The following is a 14,003-nucleotide window of genomic DNA, read 5'->3' on the forward strand; positions in this document are numbered from 1 at the left end:
CCACCGCGAGCGTGCGGCGGCTCGGCGCGCGCAGCGCCATCTCGCGGCGACTCGCGGAACCTCGTCCGCGCGCGAGGCCAGTTTGAGCGGTGACAAGAGTTTTGGCCGCCTGCGCCGGTCTTCTGGCTTACAGTGTGCCTTCATGTAAGGGGATAGTCGGTGTGGTCACCGCGGCGCCCTCATTGCGAGGCACGACAGTGTACATCGCTTTGACATTCGTAACTACACGCGGGTCAGGTGGCCCCGGGGTCGGACAGTGGGAGTGGGGCGGGGGGAGGGGGACGACACTGTGTTGTCACATTCCCGCTGATGAGCTCCGAGTGGCGTGTTGGCGGGCCGGGCCGCGCCGCGCCGACAGCGGCGAGGTCGAGGCACTTGGGGGCCTCGAAATGGATTGCTTTGGAAATGCGCGGCGAGGGCCTCCGGGCCTCCGGGCCGCCGGGCCGTCCGTCGGGCCGCGGCCTCGCGTCAACGCCACGCCACTGGATTATCGTCGCCGTCCGCGCGGCAGACTCACTCCGAGAGTCGTCGCTCTGTCTCTCTCGCACCTATACGGGACGCCCCACGAGTGCGAGAGAGACAGCCCGCCACGCCACTGGAGGGCTCTCCGCTTAAACAAAGCGGAGCGAGGGTGAAGTGCAAGTAGTAAGTAGTGTAGGGGAGGAGGGCGGGGGGCGGCAGTCAAATTGGATGGGGACGTTGTTGGTTCGAGAGCGCGCCAGGCGTGGCCTGGCCGACCGGCCGACCCGGACCGGATATTGGAGGGGCTGGGGGGGGCGGTCATTTAGGATCGCCTGTTGAGGCGTGGAGATGTTATTCGGACGTCACTAACGGCCGGTCCAAATGAATACACATCGTCCATAATGTGTATTCGTGTGCGTGTGTGTCCCTCTGTATGTATGAGCACTCGGCGCCTTGCCGCGGCGACTTGGCAAAGGGCTTTGCGGAGTGAGTGAGGGAATGGGGTGGCCTGCGTCAACACTGGAGCAGCTGCAGACTGATTCCGAGCGCCGTTTCCGCCCGTCGCTCTGTCGCCCTCTCTCATGGGGCCTTCCGCATAGGTGCGAGAGAGACAGAGCAAAGAAAACTTTTTTTTTACAATCGTGGCGGGGCGTGGCGGGGCGTGGCCGATGTGACGGCTGCGGCACGGCGATGTGAGGCGCGGTGACTCAAGTGTCTGATCGATCCGGGACGGGCCGCGACGCGCCGCGCCTCACATCGCCGTGTTTATCTCGTTTACCTTACCTCTGCTCGGCCAGGAATTTGTAGCCTGGAGCCTCCAGCGGGAGGAGGCCCGTGTGGCGAGGGCCGCGTGGTAACCCTATCCCCCCCCCTTACCTGCCCCCGGCGCGCCCCTTGGCTGCGCGTACTAGCAGTGCCGTGCCGCCGTGTGCCGATGGCGGGATTTTCTGCTCCAATCGGCTTTGTTCCCGCGACGCGATTCACGGTCGGCCGAGTTAGCCGGCATCTCGCTGTCTCTCTCGCACTCGTGGGGCGTCCCGCAGGGTACCGCAGGGGTGCGAGAGAGACAGAGCGACTGCCCGCAATGAGCCTGCACTGCAGGGAGCTGCTTTGCTGCTTTGGTGTTTCGCCTGGTGTAGTGTGTTGGCCCCGTTGGCCCGTGCCGCTCGTACACTGTGCGGACGGACACCTGCGGGCTGCTCCTAGGTCCCGTCGCTCTGTCTCTCTCGCACCCACAAGGGACGCCCCGTGAGTGCGAGAGAGAGCGCTGTGGAGGGCCTCGCGTGCCGCAGCACAAGGGCCGCCCCCTCCCCCCGGCCGGCACAAAAGCAGCAGAATGAATTCGCCTCGTTCGTTAGTCCCCCTTCTGTGGGACGAGGACACGACGACCAAAGTAATTAGTGTTTGTTATCTTCTGTTTTGGGATTACCCCTTACCCTGCAGGGCCGAGAGGCGAAGAGGGGGGGGGGGGACTGGGGCGATTCGGGCATCCGCGAATGCCACCGGGGCTCGCCCCAAACTTCCCCCTTCAGCCCCTGCGGCCCCGCCCGGCCCCGATCAAAATCATTTTTATCGATTTAATTTATTTCAATCCTTCATCGCCTTCTTACTAGTTTGCCTCTTTTTCTCGCTTGAGATTGCGCGCAGTCCACTGCCGCCTTCTACAGTGGCCCGCCATTCGCGCCATTCGCGCCACCCCTTCAAAAAAAGATAATATTATACTTTTCGGCGGGCCCTCGGCGTCCATTTTCTGTCTCTCAAATTATTATCGGTTCAAAAAAAAAGCTCCTAAAAGCACAGGGGTTTGTTTTGACTCTTTGTGCGCATCTTTTCTCTTTTTCTCTGATGCGGAAACCGTGCGGGCTGTGCCCAGGCTGTGCCCAGGCTTTGCCTCGGGGCTGCTGCCGCTGCTGCTGTTGCCGCGCGGACTGTTCCGCCGACCCACCCGACCCGATTTTCATCCCCTTTCGCCCCGGAGGACCGAAGGAATGAAAATAGGACGATGAAAAATACAAGGGGCGTCGAAATGCAGCAGTGAGGCTTCGGGGAGGGCCAGTCCCGACGCACAGTGGGCCAGAAGACAGACGCGGGCGGTCAAACTCTGGGCGCGTTTTGAGCCCCAGAGTCGCTAAACAGGACTCGAACCGGACGTGTGACCCCACCAATGCATTCCTCGTTCTGAGAGCAATCCATTGGTGGGGTCACACGGTTCGGTTCGAGTCCCATTTGGCGACTCTGGAGCTCAAAACCCGTGCGGGATTTTTGCCCGCCGCCAGCGGTCTTCTGGCCCACTGTGCGGGTCGTCGCTGCAAGGCGAGCAAGGCACTGTAAGGCAAGGCGTTGTGGGAAGGGCCACTAGCCGCGTCGACCCGCAGCGCTCCTACACCGTAATTCGCCTCATTCGCGGTCCCTTTTATCGTTCCCCTGTTCAATGTCTTTCCCCCGCTGCTCTAAACAGAGGAGAACGACCCAGTGGCGTGCCCGCAGAAGCGCCATGCGTTTTGCCCTCACTCAGACGGAACGCACTGCACTTTGCGTTAAGGCGACTTTTTTTTTACCAACAACCCCTCCGGGAACTTCCAAGATATTTTTTATGACAGTGTGCCTTTCTTCGCGTTGGCAAGGAGACCGGCGTTGTCAGCCTGCCTTGTCCCCCTTGCCAGTGGCGGCGCGCGTTTTTTAGAAGTGCCGAGACGTTCGGGCGAATCTGGCGCCAAAACCAGGGTGCGCTCATTGGCTGGCCCGCGCGCTGCCTCCTCCAAAGTGCTCGGAAAAGTGCCAAATTCTTGTTCGGAAAGGAGGAGAGGACGGAACCGGCGGCGCGGAAAAAGTCGGGGAAAGCAAAAAAAAAAAAAAAAAAAAAAAACCTTGAAGAGCGCGTGTGCGACTAAACGGATAGCGAACCGGCTGGCTCCCTGCCCGGCCGTGTGCGGCAGGCACTAAGACTCCCAAAATGAAATGGTAGCGACGACACCCGGTTAAACGAAAACGGACAGACTGCAGCAAAATTCATCGGATGGACGCCCCGCAGCCGTACTAATGGATGTCGCTTCTTCTTTCTGTTGCAGGCGATGAAGATTCTGTCGAAAAAGAAGCTAATGAAGAAGGCCGGCATGTTCGGTGAGTGCACTGCGAGTCGTTTCGTCGCTCTGTCTCTCTCGCGCTCATGGGGCTCTGCGGCAGGGTGCGAGAGAGACAGCGCGACAAACCGATCTTCCGAATCGCTCGGCTGGCCGACATTGAGGCGTCAACAACCATCAATTACAGTGGAGGAACAGGAGAAAAAAGACTACGGCATGATAACGACGACACATTAACTAGAGTGGGCCGATACTGAAAGGGGGGGGGGCACGTGGACAGTAGGGCCTCGGGCATAAGAGCTCGGCAAGAGTCCCAACGTGTTTCGCGTCGAAAATAAATGAAAATCGGCATTCTGACTCCGGGGACTGGCCCTGTTTTCGTTCGATGCAGCACGATGCAGCATTAGGTCCACACTGTAAAAGGACTCTCGGATTCGGTCTGCGGGCACCTCTCGCTCTGTCTCTCTCGAGCGAGAGCGACACGAGGGTCGCGGGGCTGCAGGAGAGCGGAATCAATCGGCGGACGGTTGTTTCTGCCGGCAGTGCACTGTGCCGCCAGCAGCGCCAGCCACGCCAGCCTCCAGGGACTGGCCGGGACGTGTAGTGCGGTGCGAGTGACTGACTGGAGTGACTGACGTAGTGACGCGGTGACGCCGTGACGTGCGCGCTGACGGACGGCTCGGCGTGCCTGCGCGTGCCTGCGCGCCGGGCGAACGCCAGGCCGAGCACCATCCCGTCGAGCCTAAGTGCTATCGACCTAGTGCTCGACTGGGAGTAGGCCTGCCCGCCCGCCTGGCCGCCCGCCTGTCTACTGGTGTACATGTAGTACCATCGACATCCCCACCGAAGCGCGCTGAGGTCTCTCAAACACGCCTCGCCGCCCACCGTGTGCTGATTGGCCAGGTCGACGACCTGGTCCGACTCCGGGCCAGACGTTCACGATGCTAACGACGTCCTCGACGTCCAGCACGTCCGGGACGGCGGTCCGTGGCGACCCCCAACGTCGCCACGCCGTGGCTGCGCGGAGACTTTTCGGTGTGGCCTTTCTCGCGACGTCCATCGGGCGAACGGGGTCGCCCTGCACTGCAAGAGCAGTCTCCGCGCGCCTTTCCGGCCCTGGCTGGAGGCAGTGTGGCCCCGAAAGGGCGTCCATGTGCTGCTAGAGCCCTTGAAGGGCGCCTCTCGCCTGCTGCTTCCTTTCGCCCCTCCCCGGATAGGGGCTGGCGGGGCTGCCGGGGTCAAGAAGGCTGCAGCCATAATGGCCATGACGGCGCGGACGCTGGCGGACGCGAATGCATGCAGTGGCTCTGCAGCATGACGCCCCTACCCCCACCCCCTGCACTATCCTCGCGCTACCCAAATCCTCCCCCTTCCCCCTCACTCACACACTCACACACACACATGCACCAACTGAGGAAGCAGACGAGAGCCGCACTGTGGCAGCTGACATGTATACCCAAAGAGATGCGGGGCGAGGCTGGCGAGGCTGTCCAATGCCAGGCACGCGTGGCAGTCGTGACCCCCCCCCCTACCCCCCTCCGGTCCGACCTGGAAAGCCCTACGCCCTTCGCGCACGTGTGTGTGTGTGTGTGTGTGGAGACATCACTGTAAAAGAGGCAACGTTGCGAGGCGACAAGAAAAAAAAATGGCGCGTCCCTCGCTGACATATTCCGCAATTTTCATGTGACGTCCCCCCTCCCCTCTTTCTCTCTCTTCGCCTTCTCTTTCCTCTTTCTTTCTCTCTTCCCTACACGTCCTTTCGGCCTACCCTTGGGTCCATAGCCTGGCCAAGAAGTGCAGCGCGGGGATGCAAACAATGTCTGCGAGTTGTTCTTCCCTTTGTTTGTTTGTTTGATGAAGTTTGTTTCTGTCTGTGTGCAGGACGCATCGCGCCCAACCGGGGCAAGGCGGCGCCGGCCAACCCGCTGGACAGGATCTACCGCGAGATCGCCATCCTGAAGAAGCTGGACCACCCGAACGTGGTGAAGCTGGTGGAGGTGCTGGACGACCCGGAGGAGGACCACCTCTACCTCGGTGAGTGCCCCTGCCGCCCTGCCCCTGCGTCAATCATTTTGGGATGGGGGCGGTCCAGACCAAAGAGCGCCGGTCCGGATATTTCATACGGTTTTATTAGTTGTTTTTTCTTGTCGTTTTTTTTTTTTTTTTTTTTTGGGGTTGTTGGCCCTGCGAGCCCTGCGGCCTGCGCGCGTCGCGTCCCCGGCATGAAGGGCGGTGGGCCGTGCCACAGTGGGCCAAAAGACCGGTGGGGCGTGTTCAAAACTCTAGACGCGTTTTGAGCTCCAGAGTCGCCAAATGCGACTCGAACCGAACGTGTGACCCCACCAATGGATTGCTCTCCGAACGAGGAATCCATTGGTGGAGGTCACACGCTCGGTTCCAATCCTGTTTGACGACACTGGAGCTCAAATTGCGTCTAGAGTTTTGACCGCCTCCACCGGTCTTCTGGCCCACTGTGCGTGCCGGGCCGCGTGGGCCCACCGTGGGAAGGAATCAATACCAAGCGTACTTATCGCCCGTGAGCAGGGACTCGGAGTATGAAAGAATAGACCTCTTTTTCGGAGGGTGGGACGCGCGCGGCTCGCCCTATGATGATTGATAGGGGCCGAAACGCAGCCGGTGGGCTGACTCCGAGCAGCGCTGTCTCTGTCTCTCTCACATCCACGCGCCCGGGCGTGCGAGAGACAGAGCGCGACAGAGCGATGGTACACTGGCTCGGAAGCGGACCTACTGCCCGCCCTGTCCATGCGTCCAGTGCTCGGCGCGAGTTGAAATCAAATTAAAGTGAACGCGCGGCCGGTCTGTCGAAAAGCGCTGGCCGGGCCCTATCCATGGCCCAAGCCCGGCGGCCTGGGCCTAGCCTGGCCCTGGCAGCTCTGACCGCCAAGTCAGGGTCGCAAGTCAGGGCCGAGTCACGGAAGTCACGAAAGTCACGGCAGTGCCGCATCGGCCGTCTGGAGTGCGGGAGGCGCTGCCATGGAGGCGCTGCCATGGAGGCGCTGCCATGGAGGCGCTGGAGCCAAGTGCGGAGAACGCGCACCAAGGGGTGCCCAACTCAAGATAATCATTGCACGTCTAGTTGGTAATCAGTGAAATAATCAACATCATCCAATGAAATGACAATCATAATACTTTCGGGGATTCAATCACTTTCGACCATTTTTGTGAGACCACTGCTCCCAAACTATCAGCGGTCAAAGCCTCCCCGAGGCGGAGCATGAAAGAGCAGGGTCTTCAGAATAGTAAGGCGTCGAGGAAGGCCTATGACCGCAACTAAATTGGATGTAGTGAGCGCTCAAAGTCAGCAAAAACGGTGATTTTCTGAAATTCATTCACTTTTTGACCATTTTTGCGAGACCACTGCTCCCAAACTATTAGCGGTCAAAGCCTTCCCGAGGCGGGGCATAAAAGAGTAGGGTCTTTAGAATAGTAAGGCGTCGAGGAAGGCCTATGACCGCAACTAAATTGGATGCAGTGACCGCTCAAAGTCAGCAAAAACGGTGATTTTCTGAAATTCATTCACTTTTTGACCATTTTTGCGAGACCACTGCTCCCAAACTATCAGCGGTCAAAGCCTTCCCGAGGCGGGGCATAAAAGAGTAGGGTCTTTAGAATAGTAAGGCGTCGAGGAAGGCCTATGACCGCAACTAAATTGGATGCAGTGACCGCTCAAAGTCAGCAAAAACGGTGATTTTCTGAAATTCATTCACTTTTTGACCATTTTTGCGAGACCACTGCTCCCAAACTATCAGCGGTCAAAGCCTTCCCGAGGCGGGGCATAAAAGAGTAGGGTCTTTAGAATAGTAAGGCGTCGAGGAAGGCCTATGACCGCAACTTAATTTGACGCAGTGGCTGCCCAAAGCCACCAATATTGAATTTCCGACACTTTAATAGCTTTCCGAGGTCGGCTCTCAAATAATCCCCAATCAACATAATAACCTCCTACAATTAGTGATTAATAATAAAATAATCAAAAGAAATCACACGTAATCATACTCTTAATATAATCAGTGTACATGAAAATATTGAGTTGGTTACCCCTTGACGCGCACTTAAAAGGCGGAGGCGTGGCGAGTTTTCAGCTTCCACACTGTAGAACGTGCACTTCATGGAGTTCTTCACGTTTGCACCATGCCGAGAGATATGGGCCCACACTCGAAGTGCGGATTCTGAAAACTCTACTTTTCCAATTGTGCGGGTAGAATTTACTCCGCACCAGGAAGTGTGGAGTTCTCCGCACTTGGTTTGACAGTGGAGGTGCTGGAGGCGGGGTGGATTGAATAAGTTTGCCCGTGCCGTGCCTGGGCGTGCCTTGGCGTTCCGTGCCTCGGGCGGGCTGGCGACTCGGCCGGCGACCAGGGTCAAGAGTAACGGGGTAATGGTCGTCGTTAGGGAACGGGCTGGGCGGGGCGGCTTGGAGGGCTATCGGTGCCCGGCACGACAAGCAGACAACAAGTGCCGACAACAATTTGGCGCAAACAAGAACGAGTAAACTCCGGGCGCTGCCGCGCTGCATTGCATTTCCCAGCAGCGTCCATGACGCACACAGCGCATCCACCATGAAAATTGAGGCGCGCTCCGTCTCTCTCGCACGCACGGCATCGCGCTGCAGGGCCGCGGGGGTGCGAGAGAGACGGAGCGAGGCAGGGGGCGTGGCGCCGCAGGGCCGGGCCGGCGAGTCCGGCCGGTGTAATAAGCGCTAGCACTTGGGGGGCTTCCGGTGGCGTGCGCGTCGCGTGCGCCCCGCCGACTAAATTCGATCCGATCGCTTTCCGGAATTAGTTTGTATTTTCGCGCTCCCCGCGCTTTCTTCGCTTTCCCCGCGCGAGTCCCGGCAACGCCCTGGCGACGGTCCCCGGGAAAACAGTCCCCGGGAAGCGGTCCGCGGAAAATGGCGGAAGATGCAGGGTTCCTGTTGTTTCTGGTTCCCTAGACATTGCTCGTTGCTGATGTTGTTGTTTGTTGTTGTTGACAGTGTTCGAGCTGCTGGAGCGCGGCGAGGTGCTCCACGTGCCGACAGACACGCCGCTCAGCGAGGCGCAGGCGCGCCAGTACTTCCGTGACGTCGTCATGGGCATCGAGTACCGTGAGTACAACCTCGTACAACGAACAGGCGGCAGTCGCGGCACACTGGAATGCCAGGAGACCGGTGGAGGCGGTCGAAATCCCGGACGCGTTTTGAGCTCCAGTCACTGAATAGGAGTCGAACCGAGCGTGTGGCCCCACCAATGGATTGCTCTCCGAACGAGGAATCCGTTGGTGGGGTCACGCGCTCGGTCCGAGTCCCATTTAGCGACTGTGGAGCTCAAAACGCGTCCGGGATATCGACCGCCTCCACCGGTCTTCTGGACCGCTGTGCGCGGGTTCGCCTCCCGCCAGGGACGCGCTCCCTCCCTTTTTTGTTGTTGTTGTTTGGCCGGCCCGCCAGGGACTTCCCTCGCTGTCCGGTTGGCCGGTCCCGTCGGTCCGCTATGCAACCCGTCGCTGGCTCGGCGCGCAGGGCGGCCGGGCCGGGCGGCGCAGGGTGGATGCGATGCGATGCTATTCCCATGTGGCGCCCGTCTGCGCGTCTGCGATGCCGATGTGCAGCGCATGCAAATGGCGCATGCGAGTGTGTGTGTGCGTTTGTGTGTGTGACTGTTGTTTCACGGAACCACGCATCCGCAGCTGGGCTCGCGACAGCTGCTGCGTCGACAGATGGCGTCATGATATGATGTATATTCTCGCAGGCCAGCTTCCGTTTTCTTCTTCTTCTTTTTACCGCCCCTTTTTTCTCAGTAGTAAAATTCCGCATAGCATAGGGATGAAAAATAAAAAGGTAGCAAGAGGGACGGCCTGGTTGATAGTAGTGGGTTCATAAATTGGGTCCTCCCCCGCTGCGGCGCGCTGCGGCGTGCTGCAGAGGGCCCGGGGCGCGGCTAGGCGCGGCCATCCGTCAGCGGGGCCCCCTTGGCCGCCCCCTGGGCCGCCCCTGCCGAGGAGAGGGCACAAAAGCAGAACGGATAGGTGTGCGTGATAATGGAAATTTGAACGGCCTTGGCAGTTTGCCATCCATCCCGACCGGATCGGGCCGTAATCCCCGCCGCGCCGCACCGCCGCCGTGGTGGCGGAGGCCGTGGAGGCCGCCGTGGATCCTCTATCAGCCTCGGCCCACCAGCCGCCGGCTCGCTGGAGCCGCTAGAGCGTCGAAGGATCACCCTCGCAGCAGGCGCTGGGCGCCAGCGCGCCAGGCGCTCACCCCGGCGACCGCCCTCGCCCCTCCCCTCCTCCCCGCCGGCCTGCTCGGCCCCACCGCAGTGGAGGCACGGCAGGGTCCGGCCCGAGCCCGAAGCCCGAATCGAATGGCAGTGTGCGGCTCCGTGGCGTGGACAGCGGCCCAAATAAAAAATGGAGTCTGAAAGCCATTGGCGCGGTGCTGCGCGGTTCGGACGGTGGTTTCGGCGTGCTTGCGGCGGTCGGCGCCTCGTTCGCGGCCACAGCAAGGGAAAGGGAGAGAGGGGCCGGGGGAGGGGAGGGGAGGGGGCCCGGCCCGGCCCGCCCACGCAGTCAGACTGTGTTGGTATTAGTTCCAATTTCCAATGGGATCCGGCCAAACTGGCCAAACTCCACGCCGGTCGGCCGTTCGGCGGGCATTCCTCCGCTCCCATTCCCCGGCCGCCTTATCCGCCTCATCCCTAATCCGGACCCCTAATCCGGACCCCTAATCCGGATCCCGGAATGCAGAACCTGGCGCAAGGCGGGCAGGCCGGCGTGCGCTGTGCGCTAGCGTCGAGTAGCGTCGCCGTTTCGGCGCCACGGAAATCGACTGCGGATCATCCCGCTGCTTGCGGCTTGCGGCGCAGAGTGGCGGATGGAAATGGGAATGGCAGCCGAGCCGCGCGGGGACTGGGACTCAAACACCTCTCTGCCTCTTTGCAGTGCACTACCAGCGCATCATCCACCGCGACATCAAGCCGGCCAACCTGCTGCTGGGCGAGGACGGGCGGGTGCAGATCGCCGACCTGGGCGTGTGCAACGAGTTCCTCGGGCAGGACGCCTTCCTGTCCTCCACGGCCGGCACGCCCGCCTTCACGGCGCCGGAGGCCCTCAACAGTCGCCAGTTCAGCGGCAAGGTGCTGTCCCCGTTTCCCCGTCCATCAGCCACGTCTGTGTAAGGACTTGCAGTGTGCTCACCCCTTTCGGTTTTGGGTTTCCAGGCTTGCGACCTGTGGTCCATGGGCGTCACGCTGTTCTCCCTCGTGTTCGGCGACGTGCCCTTCCTGGACGACAACGTCCTCACGCTGTACCACAAAATCAAGACGGAGGCGGTGCGCTTCCCCGAGCGGCCCGCCATCAGCGCCAAGCTCAAGGACCTGATCGGGCGCCTGCTCACCAAGGACCCCGCGCAGCGCATCACGCTGGCCGAGGTCAAGGAGCACCCCTGGGTGACGGCGGACGGCGAGGAGCCGCTGCCCTCCGAGGAGGAGAACTGCGTGCTGGTCGAGCTGTCGGACGAGGACCTGGAGGGGGTCGTCACCTCCATCCCCAAGCTGGACACGCTCATACTCATCAAGACCATGCTCAAGAAGCACTCCTTCCAGGTGAGCGCTAGACCCTTGCAGTGTCCTGAAAGGAGATTGCCCGTTGGTGATGAAGAGGACGGGCCAGCCGATCCAGCCAGCGCCAAGCCAGCGGCCCCGGCCTCTTGGCCAAAACAAACGAGTCCCGCCCCAAAACTCGGCAAACCAATCAGTGCTGTGGACCAAACGGGCCAAACGGACCGGGCGGGTTTGTGGGCTCGTGGCTTGCCTGGCTTGCCTGGCCTGCCCTGGCCCGCCCTGGCCCGCCCTGGCCCCAGGAGACGGGAGGCACTGGGGTGCAGAGCCGCTCCTCCAGGGCAGCGAGGCCGGCCAGGGCCAGGGCGGCTAGAGCCCCTGCGAGGTAGGCAGCGCGGGGACACCGGTGCGCGGCGTGCTGCCTACCCTGCTATTGACAGGCGCTCTCCGCCCGCTCCTTGAAAGCACCCTGCTGTCACTGTTGCTGTTGACACCGTGTCCTGTCCTGTGTTTGCAGAACCCGTTCGCGGCGCGCGGCTCGCGGCCCGCGGCGGGGCCGTCGGACCCCCACCGCGGCGCGGGGCTGGCGTCCCAGGGCCGGGAGTCGCGTCTCGGCCGCTTCCAGATGAGCGGTCGCTCCAACTCGGCGCCCGGCGCGTACGGCTGGGCCAAGGAGCGCCAAGTGTCCGTGGACATCCCCTCGGGGCCCACGCTGCCCGCCCTCAAGGAGGTGAGCGGCGCCGAGCCCACCACCGCCACCGCCATCCCGGAGCCCATCCGAGAGGAGGCCGCCGACCAGCTGGGCGCGCAGGCGCAGGGCACCGGCAGCAGCTGAGCCCTGCCCAGCGCCCCAGCGCTCCAGCGCCCCAGCGCCCCAGCGCCCAGCGGGGGAGGCGCAACGGGAGGCTGAGGCCATCACGCCTACCCGGAAACAACTTGCTCAAACCGTCGTCAGTTACTCGCATCGCGCACATCGCCCCTTTACCTATGCTCAGCGTGAATTTTTTTTGTTTTGATGTTTTTTTTAAATATTTCCTGTTTACATTATTTATTAATATAGTAGTATTTATTGTTTTTTAAAATGTCTTGAAGGTCGCCTCTGAATAACAGTTGTGTCACTTTCCGCTAACTATAGGGGGACCAATGATTTGTTTCTAATGTCGTCCATCGACAAGTCCCTGCGTTAGGGTGGAACAAAACTATTGTTAAGCCATGTACCTTTATGAAGCGTTACAAGGAACGCCGAATAACAAAGTGTAGAAGTAGAGAGAATGTGTGAGGTGTTCAACAGTGACACCATTCAATTAGAATGATTGATTTCCAAAGCGTACAAGTTACAAGAATAGCTGTTATCCATCTGTCTTGTTTCTTCCAATTGTGCTTACCATTAAGAGTACTTAAAACGGGGTAAATCTTTCTTAAATGTTTCTTGATCAACTTGTTTAATGTATATATGTCGTTGGGACTATTTATTCTTTTACACTGTTAGTAATGCTCAGATTTCCTTTTATGAGCAAGAAGTTTTAAAATAATGCAGGTTTTGTATTTTTTAAATTGTGATCTTCAATAGTTAGGACCAGTTACTTTTCTTATCCACTTTGAACCCTTTGCCATGGGTTTAGTACTAAGTAGCTTGTAGCTGGAGTGCCGCCATATGCAGCTCAGTCGGCTGTGAGTGAGATTGTACAACTTCTCTGTTATCTCTCATAAGCCAAGTCAATCAAACTGTCATTTTCTTCTTTGTCACACATCTCACTTACTGTCGCTAACTCAGCACCACTCATTTTCTCTCATACCCTTTTTTCTCTTACTTAAAATTTTAAAAGTCTTTTAATAGCAAAAACTGTGATACTGAGATATATTTCAGAGTAAATACTTATGTAACAAGGCAAAATGGGAGTCAAACTTACATTTTTCTCTGTGCTACTCCTTGCGACACCTTTGAAGGATGGTATATTTCATTGTATCTTTTACTAGAGTTGTAGATCATTCTTTAATTCTAAGTTTCCTTGATTCCCATTTTATTATTCATGTTTATGTATTTTATTACTTACTTAATTAGAAAAATACTTATTTGCACAACCTTTGTGTATTTCTCACCTTTGTACTTTCTCTATTGTTCTTGCACCGACCACTCATAAATGTAATTCTCTGGAACCACCCAAGTAATATCTTAAGAGCAGATACAAATTTACTATTATTCAAAAACTTCAGTAGTCATAACTATTCTTTGCCAAATGTTCTTACCTAATTAAAATTGTGATATGGCATCACTAAGTTGCTTGTGTGGTTCAGTAGATACCTTCGTGATATGTATGTTACCTACATATTTCAAATTTGCTAAAAATGAAAATGTATGGCATTTCTCTACCATCTTTTTAATTCAAGTCATGACTTTAAAATACTCATCTACAGAGTGCTATTTTAAGTTTAGATCTGTCTTAGTGGGTTGACAGTCGATATTCTGCCTTGAATATTTCATCAGAAGTCGTGGACGGTGACATATCAACAACTTGGAATTGGTGTCTCTCCATCCTGCATACTCAAAATATGCTCAGCATATCACAATATACCTTTCTGTTATAATATCTTTGTGCTCTGGTTTGGTGTTCACCATTTTTCTTGAGACTGATGGTATTGTGATACACTTGCTTCCTTGCCTGTTTAAATCAGATCGAATAGACCAGTGTTGTTTCACATTTAAAGAACACTGTTTGCTGGTCAAATGGTGTGCTGTGTCTGGTATTTGGAATATAAGAGAGGAGGAGCAAGAATATGTAGATAGGTGTCTCAAATGATGTGAAATAAAGTTCGTGTTTGGTTCTCTTTTTGACAAAAATAGCTTTTTCTGTATCTTTTGTGGGACTTACTTCTGTAGCCTTCACTGGTTTCAGCAACATATAAGTTG

At 57.6% G+C, this 14,003-nt stretch overlaps 1 protein-coding gene across 4 annotated transcripts in view; it reads left to right on the forward strand.

Annotated features, from left to right (window-relative positions):
• LOC117642088 (calcium/calmodulin-dependent protein kinase kinase 2) overlaps positions 1-13,936 on the forward strand; it is a 65,067-nt gene extending 51,131 nt beyond the window's left edge. For 3 of the 4 annotated variants that reach the window (XM_034379923.1, XM_034379924.1, XM_034379922.1), the window contains 7 exons: positions 3,531-3,582; positions 5,424-5,576; positions 8,536-8,646; positions 10,479-10,672; positions 10,757-11,140; positions 11,613-11,619; positions 11,700-13,936. In XM_034379923.1, the coding sequence (XP_034235814.1) occupies positions 3,534-3,582; positions 5,424-5,576; positions 8,536-8,646; positions 10,479-10,672; positions 10,757-11,140; positions 11,613-11,619; positions 11,700-12,175 (1,374 nt within the window). In that variant the 5' untranslated portion in view covers positions 3,531-3,533 and the 3' untranslated portion in view covers positions 12,176-13,936. Of the gene's footprint in view, positions 1-583; positions 646-3,530; positions 3,583-5,423; positions 5,577-8,535; positions 8,647-10,478; positions 10,673-10,756; positions 11,141-11,612; positions 11,620-11,699 lie in introns of those variants that run through there. The other variant, XM_034379925.1, reaches the window with a different exon arrangement.
• The last annotated feature ends 67 nt before the right edge of the window (positions 13,937-14,003 follow it).

This window comes from Thrips palmi, unplaced genomic scaffold (genome assembly GCF_012932325.1).
Source record: "Thrips palmi isolate BJ-2018 unplaced genomic scaffold, TpBJ-2018v1 HiC_scaffold_16, whole genome shotgun sequence".
Lineage (NCBI taxonomy): Eukaryota > Metazoa > Arthropoda > Insecta > Thysanoptera > Thripidae > Thrips > Thrips palmi.